Raw genomic sequence first — 24,895 nt, 5'->3', positions numbered from 1 at the left:
TTACAGATTCATTGCTTCTGTTAGTTTTCTTTCCTCAGGAATACCATTTACCTGCAAATATATGAGAATGTATATAATCCATCAGTGCCAAATGATGCTTCAACAATATTGAACTGTCAATTGGTAGCACAGCGCATAAATAGTATTTATTAGTCCTTTATCAACAGCCACATTAGAGAAACACTACAAGGACAACCTGGACCAAAAGACAACATATAAATGGAAAAAGCTTTGCTGCTTCTGGGAAGGGAGAGATCTGGGAAAATACCTGGGAAATTATTTTCTATTTGGGATCTAAGAGACTTCATAGGGAGACTGTGAAGTTCAAAATGGAAAATGCAGTATGCAGTGTACATGCACTGTTTAGTTGTTTGCATTATAGGAACATCCTATAAAGTTTTTCATCTAAGCACCTTAAAATAGTCCTCATGAATTTTGCCAATACACAGACAATTATAAAACTATACCTTTTCATATTGGAGAGCAGCAGCAATTTTCAGCAGTGTAATATAAACGTTAGATGTGAGTTGTCACCCTTCATACAATTCTTTCCCAATTATTTTTTAACTTGGTGAAATAGTCCAGCACGGGCAGCTATTAAGTCTGCATTTTTATATAAGGTTAAAAAAGAATTGTTTCTTATTGGGGATTCAGATAGTTCCTGAAGAGGACAGTGGTTATTAGACATGGTCTGCTCTTCAAATTACTAAGTATTGTCTACTGAAGCTTTAAAACAGAAATATCTTCTTATTCATGGTGGAAACTGATAGAATGTTAATATCTTGACTATATTATTGGGAATTTTCTGTAGGAAAGGAAGAAAATTAAACAATGAATGTCTAGGTCTATAGTTTTTTTGGCCCTAAGTTTTTCAGTTGTGTAAGCTTCTTATTTGAACAGAACAATACAATTGATTGCTTGTACTGATGCTACTGAAAAAAAAAAAAATCAGGAGCACCTGAATTTTCTTCTAAATCGTGACTTTCTAAAAATCTAACCTTCTGACTACCTGAGTCATAGATATCCTTTAGAAGATAAACTGCACGAGGCACATGCCATTGTGTCATGGAAGTGCCTGCAGTGTCATCTGCTCATCTGAGTTACAAAGGAAGGTGTCACTGTGAACTAAGAGGAGGAAACACTGTCTGTCCCAAACACATTTTTCCCCACCCCGATTTCTGAGAGCTTGTCATAGGCAGTGTCTGTGATGAATATGAAAGAATAGGTGTATTCTATCAAAATAGTGTACAACAGAAAATACAGAGACAGGAGGATTGTTAAGATCTATTTTTATGGCGGTTTTTCATTGCAACTTGCAAGTGAAAAACTCGCTAGCTTGTATTTCATACCTTTTTAAAAATTTCTCACTGCTGTCAACATACCATACTACTAGGTGATTTTGCATCTTTTCTTACTGCGAGACAGACTGGAATTCTTGTAACAAAACAGTCGTAACAGAAGATCTGAACTGAGTGACATTTTTTCTAAATGCCTGCAGTAGTGAGTGTTAAGAGCTATCCTAAAAGTCAACCCAAACCAGTGCTGGCGGCTCTAGACAGGTACTGCCAGGGTCATCCACCATTTCCAATAAATGAATAATAAAGCACACAAATAGCAAAGCTATCAGAGCTGCAATCAGGTTTTTTTTGGTTTGTTTATTTTTTTTTAATAAATATGTTTTCAACTTCCAGATAACAAAAAAAAACCCACACAGGCAGAAGCATCTATTATATACTTGCCTCAAATCTTTGAAATGTTGTCATACGAAATTCTCCTTTAATCCCCGAAAGCAGTAATGAAGAAGAAGGATTTTGAATGAAAAGAAAGAGTTGCTTATGTAACTGCTAAGTTAAAACAAGTCTTCATCTTGGAGCTGTAGTTCCCATATGTTCAATACACATATACCTGAAATTTTGCCTAAATACCTCTGAATATTCAAAAATTATACTTTGGCCTCTTCCTTATATGATCCTTATCCCCTTTCATATGGCTATGGCTGTAGCTTTTTCTCAGACCTGATAACGCTAACTACAGAGAACAATCAGCCTTCGTCGATACTCTGATGATATCATTCACAACCTCAGTCAGTACATTAGGATTTATGAAAATGATGTAAAAGTGATGAGTAAGACACGAGAAACCTGCAGCATGGATATCTGCCTCACCACAGATTCCCCAATATCAACTCTTTACGTTTAATAACAGCAATAAAAAGCTCATTCTTCAGAGTTTAACTAGTATCGTCAGGAATTTGAAATTTTGAATTCCTATGAAGTCCTAGAGAATCTGATGAATGTAACTGCATTTGGAAATCTGGCGTAACATTTCATGTCGTAACAGAAAATTATTTACATGATGAGGTTTGCAACTTAGCTGTATCAGATTCCAGTGTCTCATGCTGATTTCTAATGTAGCATCTCTCCTAATTCTTCAATCAATCCCACCCCTAAATTTTCACAGATGTATCAAAAAAATTCTGGAATGACAACACTGTAATACTTTATCTGAAAATGGTTTCCACTGTCTGTAGACTGTGTGCATTTGACTACTGATACCTCCACACTGGTCACTTCATAGTTGCAGTATTTTCTCAGTACTGACCTGCACTCTGCTGCTGTGGAATCCGAGTCTGATGTGGCAGGTTCCTACAAAAAACAACTAAATATCTTTAATGCTTCCAGACAAACTCTGAAGGATGATATACATAAAAGTTCAGTATTTAAAATCTGGGGTTTTTGCTTACACAGCAACAATCCATTTTCACTATGCAAATACAGTTGTCAAAAGATCAGCCAAGTCAATGAAAGTAAGAACAGTGTTAAGGGGTCGTTCCTATTATTTTACTCGTCAAGTAGGTTCAAGGACTCAGACTTGGTGAAATGCCAGAGGTAACCAAGAGTTACTGGAGGTTTCTGATGTCATGCAAAGTTTGGTTTCTATAAGTAATGAACACAGAAAATGTGACAGTCTTTGCAACTTAATAAATTATTGACTGTGGAATCAATGGATGTTCAACTAGTATTACACATCAGACCAGTTCACTTATCAAGGCAAAGTTACATTTTTGTGTCCCGCTTGAGTGTCTGTTTTAACAGCTACCAGACATTAAGGTTGTTTTTACAGAAAGGAATTAGGGGTTGGAATGTAGGTGAAGCGAATAAAACTCTATGTACAACTTAAGAAAGCTTTTGGTACAGGCTTTGGCACCCCAGACATAAAAAAATGCTATTCTGAATAGAAAAGAAACTGTGAAAGACAGGGTACAGCACTTTTTTTGTAGCAGTTGTACAAGGGGTAATTCATACAGCTGTACTTTCTGGAGAATTTAGCTTTGGGACGGGGAAAAGAAAATGCCCTTCTAGCACCTATCTACATTACGAAGGGAATTCAGGGCAAGCATGTGTAAATTAGGGCCAAGTGCGTGCTGGCATTGGAATATCACTGGGGCCACAGAAGCCTGCCAGCTGAGCCGCCAGCTGAGGAGCTACCAACTGGAGCTAGTGTCATAGCATGGCACGGAAAAACACTGCCAGCTGCTTCCAAGACCACTGCCTCAGATGTGCTCAACCCCAGACACCTCAACCAAACCTTTCTAGAAACACCTTTTTTCTACAGCACAACGGACTTGTCTGAATTAGAACATGTGCAAAGCACTAGATGGCTCTGTCTCGAGAGTTTCATTAAGTTACTGATAAATGAACTTTAAGGAATAGAAATTAGTATTTTTCTGCTTTCTGTCTTGGAGAGAGCCTGGCAACAATGGAAATGTCTGAGAGCTCCCAGCATTTTCCTTGCAAGTCTGTATTTATTATCTGTGTAATGGAATATGCTCTTCTGTTCAACGTTAAAATTTGAAACATAAACCACGTGTGACAGGTACATGACTAACTACTTAAAGTCTGGACTTTCTGGTGTGAAACGGCCAACCCAGTGGTAAGTTTTATATCAGAACTCTAAAGACATGGTTAAGAGGTAGGGTGTCTAAAATAGAACACTTTTGATTCCTCTGTCAAAAGTAGTTCTCCAAAATACATGGAAATGTAACTGTTTCATGCAAAGCTTCTTGCCAAGTCGCAGACTAAAACTCAGCCATCTAATTTTAAAACAGAAGGCCTTTCTTTCTGCTTGAAATGCAAACATCAGAGCAATCTTGAACTAGAGAGTCATTACCGATACCTCTGTAATGATCATATTTGAGATAATAACGAATCCACAGCTAAATCGTGCAACATAGTGAGTATTAAAAAATAAAATAAGATCTAAATACTTACTGCTGTGTTTGCATCAGTGGCATACTGGTATTATCGTAGCTGTCTGTGTGAAGGGGCGGTACAATCTCACCAGTAACTGGGTGAAACACAGGAAGCGTTGAAAGAGGCCATGCGATCTCTCTATTTTTAGACATGTCACGAAGCTCTTTGGTTGATTTCTGTATAGCACTGTGGTGGACCAACTGGATGCTAAGTCAAAAGGAAATAAAATAATAAATACATATTTTAAGTGCTCTATCAAAATGGATAGACTTTCACAATTATTATTTTTCTTAAAAATACAAGGACTTTGATGCATACTACAGACTCTCTAGGGCAGCAATTGCAGTAAACCTTTATGTAGTTAATTTAACAAATACTGGATTTATTTAAAGGCAGTGATTTATTCCATTAGATTTTGCTGTCTGGATAAGCATTTTTCATAGGATCCAAGACTGTGCAATTTATGGCTAATGTTCCATTTATTTGCTGCTGAAATAATAAAGTTTTGGTTAACTCATGATTCTTGTGGTAGATTCATAAAATCTCACTGATTATTTTTAAAACATCCCACACTATAGGCACCGGATACCCTCCAGGATATTTGTTCTCCTGTCCACTGCCTTTAAGATACAGGCTGGGAAGTCCAATAACCAGGAGTATAAATTACATATTAACATGTTTATTCTAACAGCACTATTTTATTTTGAATTGACAGTTGTTAATTTCAAGCCCTTTTTATTCTGGTCTTCTATCCTTGCCAAGATTCTGATTTAAAAGCAGCTTTCACATTTATGAATTAAACCATGGATTAGAGAGAATGGAAGAAGATTATGACACACATGTATGAAGCATGACAAGCTACTGAGAATGAAAATTAAATGGTAAAAGAAAAATAACAGGAAAGAAGACACTTACTCTGGTGTTTGCATGTTTCTCTTTTCCCTAAAAACAAAACAAAATTTATGAATTAAATAATAGCATTGATAGTTGGAACATTAAATCTATTTGATGATGAAAATAGTACATGATGTAGAAATGCTGACAAGGTTATTGCTTAACGCAACTTGGCAGCATTTTGCAACTGGGTTTATGATGAGGCCTTGATGAATGCACATATAGAGATGTGGAACTGATGACAGACACACACACACAGACACAGACACACACAGAGAAATGAAAATGCAAGTTAAAGAACAAGCTTCTGGCTAAAATAAATTCTGTGACAAAATGAAATTATAGTTTGTGTAAGAAATGGCAGAAATTAGGTTACTTGCTGCTTTCCTTTTATGTTTTTCTTTTATGTCTAAATTCAGTTCATACCCTCAAACAGATTTATTTTATAAAGTTAGCATTTTAGAAATTACTTACTATCTTCCTGAATCAATGATCTGTTATTAGTATTTTATTTGTTTGGGGCATTTTGGCGAGTTGTGCATACATTCATACTTTGTAGAGTTTTGTGCGTATGTTGAGATTTTTTTACCCTTTCAACTAGAACAATTAAAGGCCCTGCATCCGTTCTCTTGGAAATTGCTGTATGTGCTTAGGTGAGAAATAGTTCAATATTTCAAGCAGATATCTTTTGGCCTGCTTTAAATGTTTTATAATAATTTAAATTAAATTTAAATGCATTATAATCTTAGAAAAATCTACAGTTACTTATTAGTGTGTTAAAGTACTCACACTCCTTCCCGTCGGCAGCACATGATATAGGCAAGTATTAGAAAAAGCACCAGTGCTATTGCCGAGGGCACTGCCAGTGTAATTAGGAAATCCGAGTAATAGTCTCTGCTTTTCAGTGTATCCGAAGGTGGCTTGTATTCTCCACCATCAGGCAATATCCCCTCTCCACGAATCACTTCCGGAAAGGTGGAAACTTGTTTGGTATTGTCAACCTGATACCCAGAAAAAAAAAAAAAAAGAAGAAAAAAAAAAAAAGACAATTATATAACAAAGTAACAGAAAGTAAAAAACAGGCAATATTTAACCAGCCATAACATATAAAAGAATCCATATTACACATTTGACAAATGCTAAATCATTTCATCCAATCACTTTTTTTAACCAATAAAACCCTACATTTCTTTGAAAGCTTCTGATCAATGTGATAAGTACAATTATAATATTACTTTATTTTGTGCTTAGCAGAGATACTGTGGTTTTTACAGATGAATTTTAGGGATATCTCACACAAATAGAATTTGAGCAAAAATTCAGTAAATATTTTTATTGCAAACTAATTATTTCATACTGATTTCTTTTTGATTAACCCATTTCTTACTAGTCTTCCTAAATAACAATACTGCCCTCTCTTGTATGAAGGTGGTAGAGATGAAGAGTGGGCTACCTACAATTTTCTTCCTCGTTCTTCCTATTGAGCTTCACATCCAGTGTTCAAAAAAGGCACAAACTGAGCTGCTGAGGACAGAGCAGCTCTGTTGCCTCCCCCACCCATCCAAGGCAGAAAGCACACCAACATGACATGTGCATTTAGTTGATCAGAGCCAGAGTTCCAAGGTTTTTTCTACCTCCTAATTCAACTAAACTCCAGAAGGCTGCATACCTGATCATAAGTAAATTTTTTTTGTCTGTATCTAATGTTTCTAGGAATACAACCTGTTTTTACTACTGACTTTCATATTGCATTTAATCAACTGCCTTTCCCACATGACTTAAAATTTTCTGCCTTCATTTTCTTGTTATCTTCAGTTAGATATTCCTTTTAAATTTTATTAGTGTTAGTTTTAGAACTCTCTACAGATCATTAATGAAAATAAACTATATCTGCCTACATTCTTGACCTTTTGCCTGACAGTTCATTGAGAAATCTTGCAAGTAATGGTCATTTCTTTATAATTTAAGGTCATAAAATGGTGTATTAAAACTTATGCAATGGGTGAACAGGTTTGGAATGCTAGAAAGAATGTTTTGTTGAGCTTCAAATGTACACACATCTTAAAAGTGCACAACAGTTTGATGAAATTTAATGTATGTATTCTCCACTCTTTAATTCCGCAGTATCTTTCACGTTGGGTACACCAAGTTCTACCTGGCTGCTTAGCTGAACCTCAATCCCTAAGCAATGCACAAAAAAATATTTATACACTTATTAATGTGACTGACAGAAGCTTGTACACAGTGTGAGAACAAGCTACCAGAAAGCAGTGTTAAGAGGAAACATGTATTACATTGCCCCTCTTCTCAGAATCTGGGACCCAAACTTAAATCTGCTCTTTGATTTAAGTGCTAACTGCTAACGTCACCTCGTAAAAAGTGAGAGGAAGAGGATATGATGGTTGTATTTTCACTCAGTGGTCTCTGTTGTGGCTATGGGAAATGGAGCTCAACTCCTTCCCAGTCTGTGGATCTTGGGGAACTTCCTGCCCCTTGGCTTGCCTTATGAAAAGCAGACTGTGATTAGATAGAGGGAAGCTTGGCTCCGCTTTCCCTTTGATCCACCAGGCTACAGCATGCAGCAGCAATGCTGTTGGCAACAGTAAACACCCCAAGACTGTTTAAATTCAGTTATCGTGGTACGCTGCCAAAAAAAGTGCTGAGTTCAAGAAGGCTACATGATAGGCTGCTAGAGAAAATTACCCTTCTCTTTGAGAGCCTGTTCGTGTTGCACATCCCAAGGTGATCTCTGCTTTTCTCAAAGCAGCACGACAACACTGCTTTATGATTAGTTTATGAGCCTCTGTTACTATCGGACCTATTTTCTCAAGAAGGACTGATAACCAGCTGCTCTTCATTCTGCATGAGCACTGTTGATTATTCTTGCATTAGTACATTATTCCTCTGCTGCTCCTTCTGAAATTCACATTGTTTTCTAAGGCTGTTTCTTCAATTTCTCAAGACCTTTCTGAATTCTATCCTGTCCTTCAGTGCACCTGCAGATCCTTTCAGTTTCATGGAGACTGCAAATTTAATTTAATAAGCACATTCCATTATCCAGCTTATTAATGAAGAATGGCAATAAATTATTATTAATTCTTCTATGATTATGGCTATTCAACAGCTCTCCATTAGGACCTACCTTCATCTAGGCCATGTTCCTCAGCTTGCTTATGAGACAGTATCAAAAAACCTTACCAAAAAGAAATAACATCTGCTGCTGCACCTCTGTTCTACTTCTTTCTTGTAGAAGGAAATCAAAGACTTGACATAGTTTGCTCTTGACAAAGGCTAACTGCCTTCTACTGTTTTTCAGGTGCTGATAAGTATTACTATGTACACATGTACCTTTTGCAATTTCTCAACTGAAAGCCAATAACCAGTAAATAATCTGGATATTCTTTTGAAGACAAGTATTTCCCAGATTTCTAACAGCTGGAAAGGGTTGGAAGTTACCTAATCAATTTTGTGTACGAATACTTTTTCCCATACTCAGTACATTTTTTACACTGTACGAAAGCCTTTTATATCTCCTTTCAGTTTCCTCTTCAGCAATGTCTGACTCAGCTCAACAATCATCTGTTTTATGTACCTTCACTATCTTTATTCAAACTTATCTGCAACGTTCTTTTCCAATACTATATCATTACTTGATTTTCCTTACCAGAACTAAACAAAAATAACCTTTAAAGCCTCTTTGGGAATTATATTCCTTCTATGGCAAATAGTCTACTTTTTGGTTGTAATTTTTCTTGTATTCGATGAGGAGAATGTTCCCATTTATTTTTATTTCATTAGTCAACGCTATTTTCTTTTCTTTTTCTATTTAGTTTTAACACAAAATAAGTTGTAGACAATTTTCAGAAAGATTTTTTAACAGCATGGCAATACTATTTAACTGGTCAGTGCTGTAGACTCAATATTTGTGAAAACATAGATATATATACTATATACATAGATATATATTTTAGGAAAGCAAGTGTAACTAGCAGTATTAGCACACTGAATTAAGGAACTACACCTACCTAAAGAATTTTCTCATTACTCTTAGTTCTGTAAGCCCTAGAGTTCTCTGGCCATTTACATAAATCACTTCTAGTGAAGATGAATATGGTAGTTTCACTGGTGCTCAACTCTAATAGAACTTAGACTACACAGCAAAATCCTTTCACAATCTTAAGAGTATCTGTTAGATGGAATATGTCAGGCAATCATGATAAAGTGGAATTTGGCAGACTTGTCTGGCCAGGCTGGCAAAACTCCTATCTCAGTCACGTCTGGCATAAAATAATGTACTTCTACCATCATAATTTTTATGCAATAATAAAAAAAACCAACTCACCAGAGAGATTTTACACCAGTCAATATGGAACTGAGTACGAAATTTTTTATCACAGGTTATTACAGGCTCCATTTCTTGACTGCACCTCAGCTGATTTTGTGGGTTTTCCACTTCTCGTAAGCATGAAGAGAATGGAACATCTGCCCCAACCATAACATACACACTGCAGAAAGAGATGAGTGACAGACTGTCAGGATACCTCTCACAAATCCCCAAAGGACGATGCACTCTTCCAAACATTATTATTGTTCATGGTAACATTCAGCTGTGTTTTAAAGACTAAAACTACTTTTTAAAACTATTTTTCTTTATAGTATACTTTATCTAAGCATATGAATAACAGACTGAAAATCAAAACTATTTTTCTAGCTACTTATTACAACTTACTCTGTTTTGCTGCATAATATAGAAGTTTGCTTACCATCAGAATTGTCAATTGCTATGAAGTCATAGAGCTCCAAATGTAGGTTCCTCATGCAAGTAAATCTCAGAATCATAGAATGGTTTGGGTTGGAAGGGACCCCAAAGATCATCAAGTTCCAACCCCCCTGCCATGGGCAGGGACACCTCCCACCAGCCCAGGTTGCTCAAAGCCTCATCCAGCCTGGCCTTGAACCCCTCCAGGGATGGGGCATCCACAGCTTCTCCGGACAACCTGTTCCAGTACCTCACCACCCTCACAGGAAAAAAATTATTCCTAATATCTAATCTAAATCTACCCTCTTTCAGCTTAAACCATTACCCCTTGTCCTGTCACTACACTCCCTGATACAGAGTGCCTCCCCATCTCTCCTGTAGCCCCCTTCAGGTACTGGTAGGCTGCTATAAGGTCTCCCTTATATCAGTACTACTTTTGAAAATTGCATTGAAGTAGTATACTTTTTTCTTAAGTTAAGCTTCAGTCTTGCTCAGCATAGTATTTTTAAAGGGTTTCTTCCCATGTTTAATTCTAAACCTAATACTAATATGAACCTGTCAAAGCCCCTAGCTTCTCCTAAAAGATTCCATACTGTAGCTATGCACTGCCAACAAATTTTGTAGAATACTGAAAGCTGAATGTAAACTTAATATTCCATTTATCATTACAGTACATTAATGTGGTGGGTTAACTTCGGCTGGATGCCAGGTGCCCACCAGGCCCCTCTATCACTCCCCCCTCAGCAAAATAAAGGGAGAGAATAAGATGAAAAACTCATTGGTCAAGATAAAAGCAGTTTAGTTAAAGCAAAGGCCAAGGCTGTGCACAGAAACAAAAGGTAAACAAAGATGTTATTCTCTACTTTCCCCCCAGGAAGTGATGTCTGGCCACTTCCCGGGAAAGCAGAGCTTCAAATGCCCCCCTCCTTGCCCTTAGCTCTTATTGCTCGTGTCACATGGTCTGGAACAGCCAATCTGGGTCAGCTGTCCCGGCTCCGCCCCCTCCCCCGATGTGTTACAAACCCCCTGCTGGCTGCCAGGGCAGCACTCAGCACTGGGAGGGTGCTGGGGGGTGCTGGCTCCAGCTCAGACACACCCAATACAATTAAATAAGAGCAAATAGTATTATTCCATTTCATATTTAAACATGTAAAATACTGCTGGAAGATACAGTCTGCTGCACCAGGCAATAATGTATCAATGGATTCCGAAACAGAAATTAGGTCCTTGTTGCTATTTGGTATATAAGGCATTATCTAACTAAATGTTTGAAGAATAGCCACTTAGTATTAAGTGGCTCTGCTATTACTCTGTCTAGTAAAGAGCTCACTTTCCTTCTTTAGATGTGCTTCAGAAACTCCAGATGCACAAAAGAGCTCTGAAAGAACAATCTTTCCTGCATACATCTCAGATTTTGAACCCTAAGCCCTTTCTTAGATATTATTTGACACAAAATATTTAAAAATAACTAGGCATCTTTATTTTTGCCAGGAAAAGCACTACCACAACCATATTTTGAAAAGATTGAACCCTTATTAGCTTCTAATTGAAGTATCATATTTCAAAACAGAATTTACAGTTATGAACCACAACTGGAAATAGTGCATTTTCCTGCAGTTTACACTCTGTAACCAAAGTGCCCCAGATACTTCAGCTTATCACTTTCAGGTGTGTGCACAGCACAAAACTAAATTTCACTAAGAGTACAGCTATAAATGACACTGTACATGCTAAATACTCTTAGAAATCTAAGTATCTCTGTAACCTATGCTCTGTCACACCTTGTTTCAAAATTTGACTTTTGTGGATTGGGAATTATTGAATACTCGAAAAGTATGCCAAACCACTGCTCAGAAGTAAGACTGGAATTACAAAATAAGCATGTTTACTACCAACTGTTTCATAATTAATGAACTTATTAGTACTCCTTGGATTGTAAAATCAATATATAGGAACTGTCACCTGGTACCTAACATGATAAACCCATGGTATAACGGGGGCTCAGAACATGGATTTCCAAAATATGAAACAGCAATTACAGAGTTTCTAGAAAACATGAAAAATATTAAGCTTTCCAGTAAGAAAAAAAAGAGTAAAGCAAAACCACTAGACTGACGTGCTTACCCCTCCTTCATGTCATTAATAGGAAGTGGAACTCTCCCTCCCCTGTCAAGGGCTGAAGTAATGTTTATAGCATTTAAGCGTTCTGGCTGCCACACATTTTTCACTGCTCCGAGAAAGTCACCAAGAACTTCACTTGCTAACATTTCTTCTACATTCATATTTCTTATGAAGAACTCCACTTGATATGGTAAGGGAAAATCTAGTTGTGATGAAAAAAAGAAGAGTTTTGCCTTAAACAAAGGCTCCGAAAAGAATCTGAAGTAATGATTAATGTAATACCACTTTAAGATTGATACACCTTTCCAGAAACCTTGTATTTGAACTAGCTCATTTTGAACCTAATGTGATTACGTTTAATTATATAGTTAGTACTATTAGCTGTTAGTTAAGCTGAAAACATTGTCTGTTTATAAAGCAACTGGGAGATGAAGGAGCGGACTAGAGGAAAAGAGTTTCAGCTGGTAAATCTTCATTAAACAGATAAAATTACATTCATGCTAATTTTGGGGTCAAGACCAATCTGCAGTGACAATGGATTCCAAACTGCAATACTCCAAACTATAAATACATAAATATGATGAAGAGAGCTAATTTAAGTACAAAAACTATTCAATTCAATTGTTTTTTAATTGAAATATCCATATGCACCATAATCTGTTGTTTTTTGCATCTCCCTATACGATTGTTCTCTGCATAAAGAACATACGTAACTAAGCAAACTAAACAACATGCAGAAAGAGAGTAAAATCCTTCATGTAAGGTTCACTTCAAAAGACAGGCAGAAAAAAATTGAAATTAACTATAAAAAAAGCAAACATGCTTTTTTTAATGAATGAGGAATATAGTTGTATTAAAATTGAATTAAAAGAGGGAAAACTCCTCTTACTCCCCCTTTGTGACCCCACATTTGGCTTGAACACCAGATAACTACTCTACATTAATTTTTTAATCTTAAAAAAGAGAAGCCGATGTTTTTGCTTATTCAGTTCAAAACACGAGCTATTTGCTGTTACATACCTTCTGCTGACATTATATTAATGATCAAATTATGTCTTGCTGTCTCAAAGGTACGCCTGTTATATGCAGTGATCTGGAGTAAAAAAAAAAAAAAAAAAAGACATGATTGCAAAACAACAACAGAAATATGAAAATCAGGTAAATGAAACATCAATGAAAATTAAATTGATAATTTAGAAACACCACCCTTTAAATGCTTTCCCTCCTTATTTTGAAATATATGAACATGAATTCACTAATATAAAATTTGAAAGGTAAAATCAATTTATTTCATGCAATACTACCTTCAAGTCAGGGTACTGGAATTTTCTTGACCAGTTTACAGCCAAATACAATTATCCAAGGTATATATGTGAATAGAATATATTTTGGTCCAGATAAAAGTATTCTGCCATACATATGTATTCTTTCTTTTCTGATATCTTTGATTTACAAACAACCATAAGCAAAGACTGGTTTCTCCATTTCCCCTTCCACCAATAACACAAGATCTAGATTCATTGATAGCTCCTAGGGAACTGAACTAGATGGACATATTTATTTTTTATCACAGCAATTCTAATCTTCGGGATTGGGATTTAGTTTTAGCTCTAGTTTAGCTCTAGCCCACTCCTCTCAGATGGCACTAGGAAGGGGATTAAATGTAATCTGCCCTCCTCCTGTACTATGGAATGAATTCAAAAGGCACATCTGAGAGTGGGACTGCAATGAATTAATTTGTAGGCTAGGCCAGACTTAGTTCACATACAGGCTTGGGGTCATGCTTAGAATGGAGGTATTGCTATAGACTCTCAAATCTAAAAGCACATGCCATTTTATAAAGAGCCATTTTAAATAAGTTTGCGCTACAGAAAGCTAAGAAGAGTCTGCAAGCACTTCTGCACGAGTAATTTTACAGATGTGATTAGTCAAAACTGAATCATGTATATAGAATTAAGCATGGGTGAAATTATCTACAGTATAACTTAACATTTAAAAATGTCATTCTTGAGGAAGAACAACTATATCAAATACAATTTAGAAAAAAAAAAAACCTTCATCAGGGTTTTAAGACAAATGTACTGCTGAAGCAGCAAAATGTCTGGAGCAAGTTAATGAGATTTTTTTTAACACTGTGAACCACACAGTGTCTGATTCAGTCTGCTGTCTATAATAAGCATGGCAGAAAAGATAATCCTTTTTACCTTTCAATTGCTGCTCAATGAATAACTGGAACTTCTAAACATTTGGATAGCTAACCCTCAAAAATAAAGTAGTGGGTTTTGTCATTGTTACACTTATAAGAATAGAATTAAATACATGTAAGTGCCAATTAAAATCAAATCTATCAATAAATATGAAAAAGGAACCAGATAATATTTGATGAAAAATGTTTTAATTTAAAAAACCCAACAAACCCAAACCCTGTTTATTAACTAAATACCATATTTTCCAGTAGGGAAAAGTCTGGCCATACTTAGGGAAGAATGTTACAAGGTTCAGAATTCAAGATATTCTTCACAAGTACAGTTGTTTACAAAGGGGTTTTTTCCCCTGTATTTTGAATACAACTTTAATACATTCATAATTTACTGAAATTAAATGCCTCATAGAAAGATGAAGAGCAAGAATCTAAAGGTACTTCATCTACAAATATTAAGCTTTACTGGTTATTGCTATTTACTACTTATACCTTAAAAGCAAAATATGAAATGTCATACACCTTGGCTTTCTCTCAAAAGAGAAAATGTTACTGTCACAAGTCCTTGTCCCTGCCTTATAATCTTTCTTTTTATTTAATTGTAATTATCTTTTCAAAAATAAGGGGCAACGCTTGTCGATAATTCTGAATATTACACTTAAAACCAAAATAAATCTTTCTGAACCTTTGAAAGAAATACCTCGATGATGGTTGGTTTGCCCACATTTTCTACAGTTGGTGAGCCATACAGCACTCCATCACTGTATGGTGTCCTTTGTATATAGCGTAGCCATCCAGGTCTGTCAGGGTAACCCATTAAGTTGGTATTAAATGTTATAGGATCATTACTTATTTCACCTAGATAAGAAAAATTATATTAGAGTATTTACAAGAATTTACTATACACTTTGTTTTTTATATTTCCATTAGAAAATCTTATTGTTTTCCAGTTATGTCAAAAAAACAACAAAAAAAAAACCCAAAACAAAGAGCTAACCTTGATCATATCAGAAATACGTGAACTCCTCTCAGCACTTGTAACTATTAAGGAATTCATATCTGAAAAGTGTAACTAACTGCAGAGATTAATATCCTTGAACTTTCCTAGAGTCCTGGCTAACTCTCATGCACTCATTAACTAGTAGGTCTGATTTTTAGAGCTCATTTCCACCTAGAATTGAAGCATCTAACCTCCTTACTGATAAAAGCACAAAGGTCTCAGCCCTTTAATTAAAAAAAAAAAAAAACTTTCTTCTGTCTGTATTTTCAATAGTGGCTATAGAGACCCAATGTACCTGGGAGGGCTTACTGTAAATAGTGGCTGTATAATCATCAGTGCCCGAGAGCTTCTGTTAGCATCGGTATATACAGGTGTTCAGCACCAACACTCTGGAAGTAGTTTTTCTTGAGAGAATAAATTAATTCAAAAAAAGACCAGACACCCCTGCAAAATGGATCCACTGATGGCTGCTAAATACAATGGTCCAGATGCAACCTCTAAAAGCCCCAAAAGTCAAACCTGTACAACAGTTCTCATGGTTCTTACTGATACTCTTACAAATGGCCAGATTTAACTTTTGTTTATTTTAGCTTTTGGAAGTGAGGTCAGGTGTGCCTAAGCACTACCAGATCCACACCATTGAGGCGTGAGCAACTTGCATGCACTGAACTCTGGCAAATCCATTCTTAGCCCGTGCAGACACCTCTGTACTGAGCTCCTCCAGCTCAGCTTTGAAATGGCAACAGGAGCCACTGTAGGACAAGTGACAAGAGAAGATGACAGGCAGAATGGCACAGGCAGAAACTGAGCCCAATGAAGAAAAAACAGCTGTCATCTCCTCTGTAGAAGAAGAGACTGAGACCTGTTGCCAAAGCATAACTAGTTTTCAGGTACACATTTGGACCAGAACCACACCAAACCAGCACCAGGGTTTCCTCGCAATTCTCTCAGGACGTCCCAGTAATCTAATCTGTTGTGGTCAAAACCACAACACATTCATAACAAAATTCCAAGCATCACAAATGATTTGGAGAAAAGTCTGCAAGCCACCTGTGATACATTCTGGTTTTCCCTTCATCAAAGTAGGCCATGCCAGTGATCCAGCACAGCAGACAAGGACCATGGTAACACCTGGCAGTGAATTTCTGATACGATCACAATCACCTATGGGTACAACAATTCAGCAGTATCTGAAATCTGATTCATACTGCCTTTGAATCACATGGATGTCAAGACAGTCTGGGGCTGTAAGGATACAAAAGACAACCCATTTGCAGTAAAATTTCCAGGTTCCTTCCATCTATGTGCCAAACTTGGGAGAAAAATGGAACAGAGGCAAACTTCACTCTGCCAGTCAGTGCTGCATGAAATGAAGACTCACTCAGGTATATACGTGAGGAAAAAAAATCCATTTTTCAAGGAGAGGAAATTTTAAAAACAGCTGGTTTTACTCATGGCAAAATTTAACCAATGCTAACAGAAACTTATTTTTTCTTTAAAACTAATTTTGAAATTAGTACGCTCAAATCAATTCAAAAGCTTATTAATGAAACAGGTTTTATTATGTTTGCACTGTATATGTACTCTACGTTTTTTCTATTTTCATAGGAAAATAGGAGTTTTATTTATATAAATAGGATATATTTTTATATTTATTACTCCTTTTCATTGTTGATAAGCACGTGGGGCAGAATGCTCTCTTTCTCTTCCCACCCTCCCAGATTGCTTATTACATATTCTAACCTGCCAATGATCCATCCTTTAGCTTTACCACATCAAAACACTGTACTTAGGAAATCACAGCTCTTTGTCTAAAAACACACTGCTTACCAACATTAAACTGCTCCTAAATACAGTAAGAAGGCTGAATCCAAAAGAGTATTTCTTTTAAATGAAAGAAAACATCATTACATAGTCTCACATTTGATTTAATCTTCCATTTTTTCCTCAATTTTACTATATGCTTTCAAAGTGCTCCTTCATATAGCCTGATACATACTATGTCTGAAACAGTAATCAGATAAATGGCATTTTTAACAGACAATTATTAAACTTACACAATTTCATTTTTAATGCAAAAGTGAAGAAAAAATATACTTCCTAATCTCAGACATGGAATGTGTTATTATGCCTTCCCAAATTACTAAGTACATTTTTCACAATACACAATTACATGCATCTTTTTACAAACGGTGATCACAAACCAGAACATTTCAAATTTGTATGACCATGTATTATATTTCATTTGAAGGTATTTCAATAGAAACTAAAAACTATCCTTTGTACGTTATATCCTGAACCATAAAGTATGCTAAATAGACTTGAATTTTTTAAATAATTTTTTTCTACATTTTTATATAATATGGAAGATCTTAGCATCCCATACCAGGCTTTGGGTAAGGAGGAAATTCCCCCTTAAAGTACTCTCTCTCCAAAACATGAACAAAAAGAACTCCAGCAGAAGGGTATACATTCCGATCAGAGTGCACCTTAGACAGAATCGTGTACACTGAAAAGCAGAATGAAAGATAAGAGACAGAAAAAAGCAAAAATGAGACATGCTCTAGATAATACAGCATGCATTTCAACAGCAATGTGCGCATCTGGGAGAAGGCAAGCAACAAATATTAGATACCTGTTAATAAGTTTTTTAAAAGGTTGCACAGATTTAAGAACAGAATTATGCTGAGCAAACCTCCTCTTTGCCCAACAGGATCCCTTCCAACATTGCAATAAATAAAACCAGCTACGTTAGGATTTCAGAAGTTGTACAAGCTCTTCATTTTTATTGCAACAAAAAAACCTGAGGAAGGCCACTGTAATTTTATAGTTGGTTTATTTGCAATTTTACATGAATAAAAATACATCAGATGAATGATACAAGCACATTTTCTTGATAATTTACATAAAAATAAGGAACACTAGGAATATAGAGGGACCTTACCAATCAATGGTACTGATTCCTTACTGAATGGAAATGGCAGATTTTTCAGTTCTTGTGCAGAAAAGGACAAAGCAATTCACTTCAGCTGAGGATTTCTATGAGTTCTTAAATCTATACTTTCTTAGACCAGCACGTTCAGATAACATACATCTAAAAATCTGGTTAGAGAACTCATTACTGAAGATGTTATACTTGTATTGAAGGCTAAAACAGAAGAACATGGGTAATTATAGGCCATCCAGGTGTCAGTGATTCCAAACAAAAAATGAAGACATATTTTACAGGACTCAGAATTAAAAAGCTAAAGGAAAATTAATTCAGAACAACCAGCATACATAAAAGCAATGCACTATTTTTTAAGCAGTTACAAATCTAGTTGATAAAGGCAAATCTTATTTAGGTATAGTAGATTCAACACAGTACCATATACACATTTTAATGAATTAAAAGAATTAAAATAAACATTATTATACATTAAATGGATAAGAAACCATTTTATCAACAAGTTTCAAAATTTAAGTATTAATGGACAATACTGATTGTAGGTCATATTACTATTCCATACTACTACTGAATTTTAAGTCAATGCCCTGAAAGAATCAATCATTGATGATAAATTTTGTCAATGAGATAAGGATTACACAAGTGGTAAATGAAGATGATAAGTCACAGTTAGACACACAGCTACCTGTCTCGCTTGCTAAACTGAAAGAAACTTTATGAGAAGTCACATACAGCACAGGGGTACTGTCATAGGGAAGAACTACTCCGAAAGAGACTTCAGAGTCATTGTAACAAACTCACAGGAACACACACATACCTCCTAGCAGATAAAAGGGCTACATTTCAACACTTGGATCAATAAGCAAGATACATTTGAAATGTGGATTAAGATAATGTAATTTTCTAATCCTGGTATAATTTCTCCAGCCTTCTCATTATACCAACTTTCTTGCTTGAGATCCACTTAATAAGCCACTGCTAATTAGGCATTAATCACAGACATTCCATCCCTCACACCACGTACTCCATGTGGAATCTACCTCACCTAATTTTAGATGCCTACAGAAACAACATCCACCACGGAGTTGGCCAGGCTCCTTTTATAGTCAGTGGAGAAGAAACAGGCGCTTCTAGGGGTTGATTAATTTGATTTCTCCTGTAAAATGAGATGAATCGTGTCCTAGATTCCTGACTACACTGACTAGACCTCCACTGACTCCAGAGGCAGCTGAGAGGAGATGCAGATATCTGTAATGCAGACCTCTCCAATTAGTTACATACTTCCCACTCTTGCAGTCTGATATTACAGAATTAATAGTCCCAAGCTCTGGATGTACTATTGATCAAATTCCACAGCAGTTGCTTTTTCCCCACTTTTGGAAACTGCTTTTAACACAGTACTGAACAGAAGATCTTTCTGATAATTGTACCTTAAAGACAAAGTTAAAATGGATCCTGAAATTTAAATAGTTTATTACAATTTTGTGTGGTTAATAAACCAGTTACTGTAATTTTAATTATGTAGGCCTGATTTAAGCACAGCAACATAGCTATTTGATTTATATAATTAAAATCAGTAAATTGATGACCCAAAAAACTTTTGCACTCACTTCTGTGAATGAACTGTAAATAGAACAAGGAAACTAATTAATTTCCTTTAAAATATTTTCAAGAAAAGCTGAAAAAGTAATTTATAACATTAATAGAGCAGAAAAGCTGACAAAAATATGGTGACTGGCTGAAAATACATTTTTCCATTTCTTTGACTCTAGAATGAAAATCCATTTCAAACAGGAAGAACAGTGAAGAATGTGTATTTTCTCCATAAGCAATAGTTTTATAAAGGAAGAAGGATAATAGAATCAGCAGTTACTGGAAAAAAAAATCCCAATGTAACATATTTCATTTGTCTATTACAGGAAATCTATCACCACCACTAAATGCCTGACCATTCCTAGTAATGAGACATTCTCTGTTGCTGAAGTAAGCATACCAATAAGGATTTCATGCAGATACAAAACAGTGATCTTGGTGGAAGTCTAAAAAATGCCTCAGAAGGAAAAAACCCACAAATCTATTTTATCTTACAATGACACACACATTGTAATGACACAAGTATGGAGATTAAGAATTCGCAAGTTCTCACCCCCCTTGTCAGAGAAGCCCTCTTCTTTTTCCCCCATGAAGTCCCTTCAAAATTAGAAGGAAAATTATGAGTCTTCAGCCCACTACAGCAATCCCTGCTTTTCAATAATGAAACAAGTGAAATGCTATTTTCTTCAGAAGCTTTTAAACCCCACAATTATTTTCATAAGGCTGAGATTGGAAATGAACATGTAATCATCTTAGGTGATCTAGGAATGAAACTGAATAGACTCACCAACTTCTAGATACTAATCTAATACAGCAGACTGCCAGATATGAATTGCCTGGGCAAATTCTCTGGGGTAGATAAAAATCTCAGGGACTGTGAAAGGCTTCAGTAAAACTAACCATAGGAAATTAAAAATCTTCACTACCTAGGATCACAACTGATCCCTGCTAGAACAGTATCAGCTACCTTGACAGCACTGTTTTCTTCTTTCTTGTTTCCTGATCCCTGGGAGGACTTTCTGTAGATCCCAAGATATATCTGTGCAGAAAGGTCAGAAGTTCTGGAGACTGGGAAAGAGGTAGATTAATTGGGAACTGAAGGTTGCAAAACACACATCACTCTTTTTGAAACATGTACAGAAACTGTCCCATAGTTATTCTTCTCGTAGGTCTTGAACATGGGTACAGCCAGGAATTCAGCTAGGATATCAGCCTTCAGCCCAGAGCCTGTTATCGGATACAGGTAGCCCCCGTCTCCAGAAATTTCAAAAGATTTACTACGTTTGTTGAAGCCTGTATGTTGATAATCTTCAAAAAAATCCACCGGGAAATCTTTTCTGGGAATTTCAATAGGTTATCCCCCATTGATTTTTAGCAGATGAAGTGCAATCCCAGAAATAACTTGATATGGGGGCCACTCCAGATTGCCTGCTTGGATGGGCAATCAGTGCAAAGCGTCTTCTCAGCTAGTGTACACTAGCTACAATATTCTATGTGCACTTGCATAAATGATAGTAAAATAGCCTTTTTACATATGCATATGAAAATTTTTTTTAATTGTTACAGACAAGTTATTGTATTAAGCAAACTGCAGAGGTATCTCCAAGCAACCAGCCATGATAAGAAAATGTGCAATATTAGGTATACACAGCCATTATTTCAAGCAAAGCTATAGGAATGGGAAAAGTTGGGAAAGACTCACAAAGACACACAGGTCTGCAAATGTTTAAAAGATTGAAGAAATGTAAAATTTTCCAAATTACTTACCTTGAAATAGCACCTTATTCCTAAAACAAGGACATGACTGAAACGCAAGAGTAATATTAAAAGCAGATTTGACTGAACCAACACGGGATTTAAGTTTACAACCTAAACTCACCATTCTTCTCAACAGCCTTTATTCTGCTGATAATATAACTGTGGGCTTGCTTAGTCGTCCAGTTAACTGTTCCATTATTGCCATCAGCAGAGCTTAACAAAAAAGCTTTTCAGAATAAAAAAAATGCAAAAAAAAATTAGTCAGATCAACAGACTCCCACAAACCAAGCATCAGATGGGATCAGATGCCTCTAAGCAAGGTTTTGGTTTTAGTCAGAGTTTAGGAACCTCAGGTTAAAAAACGGTGATGTTTGATTTGAATATATAAGCATATAATAATCTTTCTGACAGTCACCTTTTTAGCAGTCATTTTTCCAAATAAGTTTACACTAAACGCTTAAACCTCTGCAGACACTTGCTGACATAATTATACTGATAATAAAGATGATGAAAAGCATTCTCTGATAAATATATTTGCACTGGAAAAATCTCATATACAGGTAAAGACATATTTAAAGTTACTTTCACCGGCATAGTATATTTTGGCCCAAGTAGGGGAAGTAATCTAATCAAAAGCACAGCTTTGCTTATATAAAGATGATCTCCTTATATAAAGACACATGGGGCTGATTACCTTGCCTTGCAGGCAGAACCAATAATCAATTTTGAAAAAAGAACCAGTAAAAATGCTTGTCTTCGTCCCATGCAGCCAGAACATAGCCTGAAAACAGCCAGATCACTGCAGCTGAAGAGGCAAGAAGGTTTGTATGTGGTGAGGAGCAACTGATTACAGGAGACAGAAAGCAGCTGTGGAGCTGACAGAAAGCCTCCATTTCACCAGTAGCAGACCTGCCTGAGAAAGCTCCCTCCTCACCTCCCACCTTTTTGGTTTTTTATTCCCTTTCTTCCATGATGAATAACAGATACATCAGCTGTTCGTATAGTTACATGCCAACAGAAAGTGCAGAGGGAAGGAATTGCAGTCAGATGCTAGGAAAGGGAAAGTGGCCATAATAAACAGTCTTTCTTTTGAAATAGCTTGGGATTGAGAACTCATGTCAAACCCCAGTTAAAAGATGTTATTGGATTAGCATCTTAACTTCCTTGTTAAAACAGAAATATCAAGTAGTAGCACTTGTGTGCAGATACACTAGTTTGCAGGATGAAATGAACACTTATTGGCAAACACTTTAAGTATGCAAATATCATTTACATTAGAAGCTTAAACATCTGTGGAAACTTCTGCTGACATAGTTATACTGGTCAGCTATTACATTACTGATATCGCATTCTCTGAACAAAATTTAGGCGGCCCAACAGATCTGGCTTAAGCAGTAGTCAGGATACACAAATACTCAATCTATGCATGTGAGTAAGCCACTTATTAACGATAATTTACTCAAAACACCTAAAATTGAATTGAGGATGAAGTGTAATTTAAAAATTATGCACTCAAATTACTATACCAACGCAATAACATTTATAAATTATGACTTTCTTTTAAGTTTCTTTAGATTTTCAATATAGACAAAGGATCTGATTTAACAGAAAGGTATTACTCACATCCGCTGTTTCATATCTGTCTTGCAAGATAGACAACTTTCTCCCTGCTGAATTGATCTGCATACATTGCAAGTCTTAATGCAATACCATCCTAGGGATTATCCAGCTCAGTACTGCATACAACCTTTACTGTAAATTTTCTATAATTCCTGGAACACTCAAGAAATTCCAAAAAGGTAAAATAAAGTTGTTCTAATATTTCAACAGGATGAGCTGGGCAGTCAGAGGCTTGTCAGCTATAAACCAGTACCAAGCAAACAATTAATACAAGATTTGATTAATGAATTATTAAATGGAGAAGAGTATTATACTTATCACAGTCAACAAGGATTTAATGCACCTTTTTCAGACACTTTTGATACGCACACAAGTTTTTTCTAACAAAGATAGCCATAGTGACATGTTACCCTTAGATATACAGCATATCACCTACCACTTTGATTGAGGAACTAGATACAAAATAATTCTAGCATAATTCAATGGGATTTAAAAAAAAAAAAAAAAGAAAGAAAGGTTCCAAGATGTATTTTTAAATATAAATTACCAGTAAGCGTCTTCAATCTCCATTCACAAGTTGTGCTCGGTTTATCTGTGGGGATTAAAGAGGTTATCTGTCCACCTCTCCACCCTACACTGCATTTCACAGCAGAACTAGAAAAACAACCAGTGTGCCTGTCTTCAGATCCTAGCATTTACAGTGTGATGTTTTGGTTTAAACATATATCACTATCTATTTGATTTCAAGTGACAGATGTGAAATGAAACAGTTCAAGAGCACACTGCCCATTTAACAGCTTTCACCACAGGAATGGCAGCCTCAAGCCAGAGACCAGGGCTACTGGATAGTTCATTTGTTATATGAGATTTCCAGTTGGCCTCACAAGGTCCTGGCATTGACCTTATGCAATTTGACATTACATATATATATTATATAGTATTTTCCTATTATTTGTATATGTGACTTTATATACATACACACACATATAAAATGACCTGGATGTATTCTGACTGATAAAATTTGCAGGTAAAAACAAAGGCTAGAAGAATGATAAATAATGGAGGTGACATGCTACTAACACAGAACAGTCTGCATTGTTTGGTAAAAAGGTGATCAGTGATGTGCACTTCAACAGAATAAAATGTAAATGTGTACCCAGAAACAAAGGTAGCATGCCATATGCACGCTACAGAGCAAGCACTTCAGGGATGCTGAATAACTGGTTAAACATTAGCTTTCATCAGAAGACTGGTTAGAACAACTGACATGTAAACAGCAGCATCAAAGAGGCGCAGGGAGATTTTATTTTTTTACTTGACGCAGATACAATCACTGTTCAAATGCTGTGCCTAGCACTTACATAGAGCCTTCAAGAAGCATAGTGACAACACGAAGAAAGCTCAAGGAAGATCTGTGAATATGATGAAAGGATGACAAAAGAGGCCTTATACTACAGAATGCTGGGATTCAAACTATGCATTTTATCAAAGACACAGTTTAGAATTACTTTGATTGGCCTTGTACTCACACTGAAAAAATGTTAAGTGACAGGCTCTTCAGTTTGTTGCATGTGTTGCCACAGTTGCTGGAGCCCCCACCAGTGCTCCTAACAGCAGGAGCAACTCACAGCTCTGTGCCTGGGACGTGAACATGCCCAGGTAAAATACATCTACAGTGTTTTCTTTTTTACTTTCTTTAACTACATTTTTCTTTAATTAATATTTTAATTTTATTTTCCTGAAATTAATA

The 24,895-nt window shown here is 36.0% G+C and overlaps 1 protein-coding gene across 1 annotated transcript; it reads right to left on the bottom strand.

The window, feature by feature from the left end:
* On the bottom strand, nt 1–21,751 carry SGCE (sarcoglycan, epsilon; the record flags this gene model as incomplete). Its single annotated transcript, XM_010083541.1, has 12 exons — nt 1–51; nt 1,740–1,774; nt 2,602–2,645; nt 4,272–4,460; nt 5,169–5,195; nt 5,937–6,148; nt 9,490–9,652; nt 12,031–12,229; nt 13,048–13,120; nt 14,928–15,085; nt 17,614–17,736; nt 21,647–21,751. Coding segments are annotated over 12 exons (1,379 nt in total), but the record flags the coding sequence as incomplete, so codon positions are not given.
* Between the last annotated feature and the right edge of the window lie 3,144 nt (nt 21,752–24,895).

Source organism: Pterocles gutturalis, unplaced genomic scaffold (assembly GCF_000699245.1).
Source record: "Pterocles gutturalis isolate BGI_N339 unplaced genomic scaffold, ASM69924v1 scaffold50015, whole genome shotgun sequence".
NCBI classification, from domain to species: domain Eukaryota; kingdom Metazoa; phylum Chordata; class Aves; order Pterocliformes; family Pteroclidae; genus Pterocles; species Pterocles gutturalis.
The sequence above is the reverse complement of the archived record's forward strand: the minus strand, read 5'-3'. Positions and strand labels throughout refer to the sequence as shown.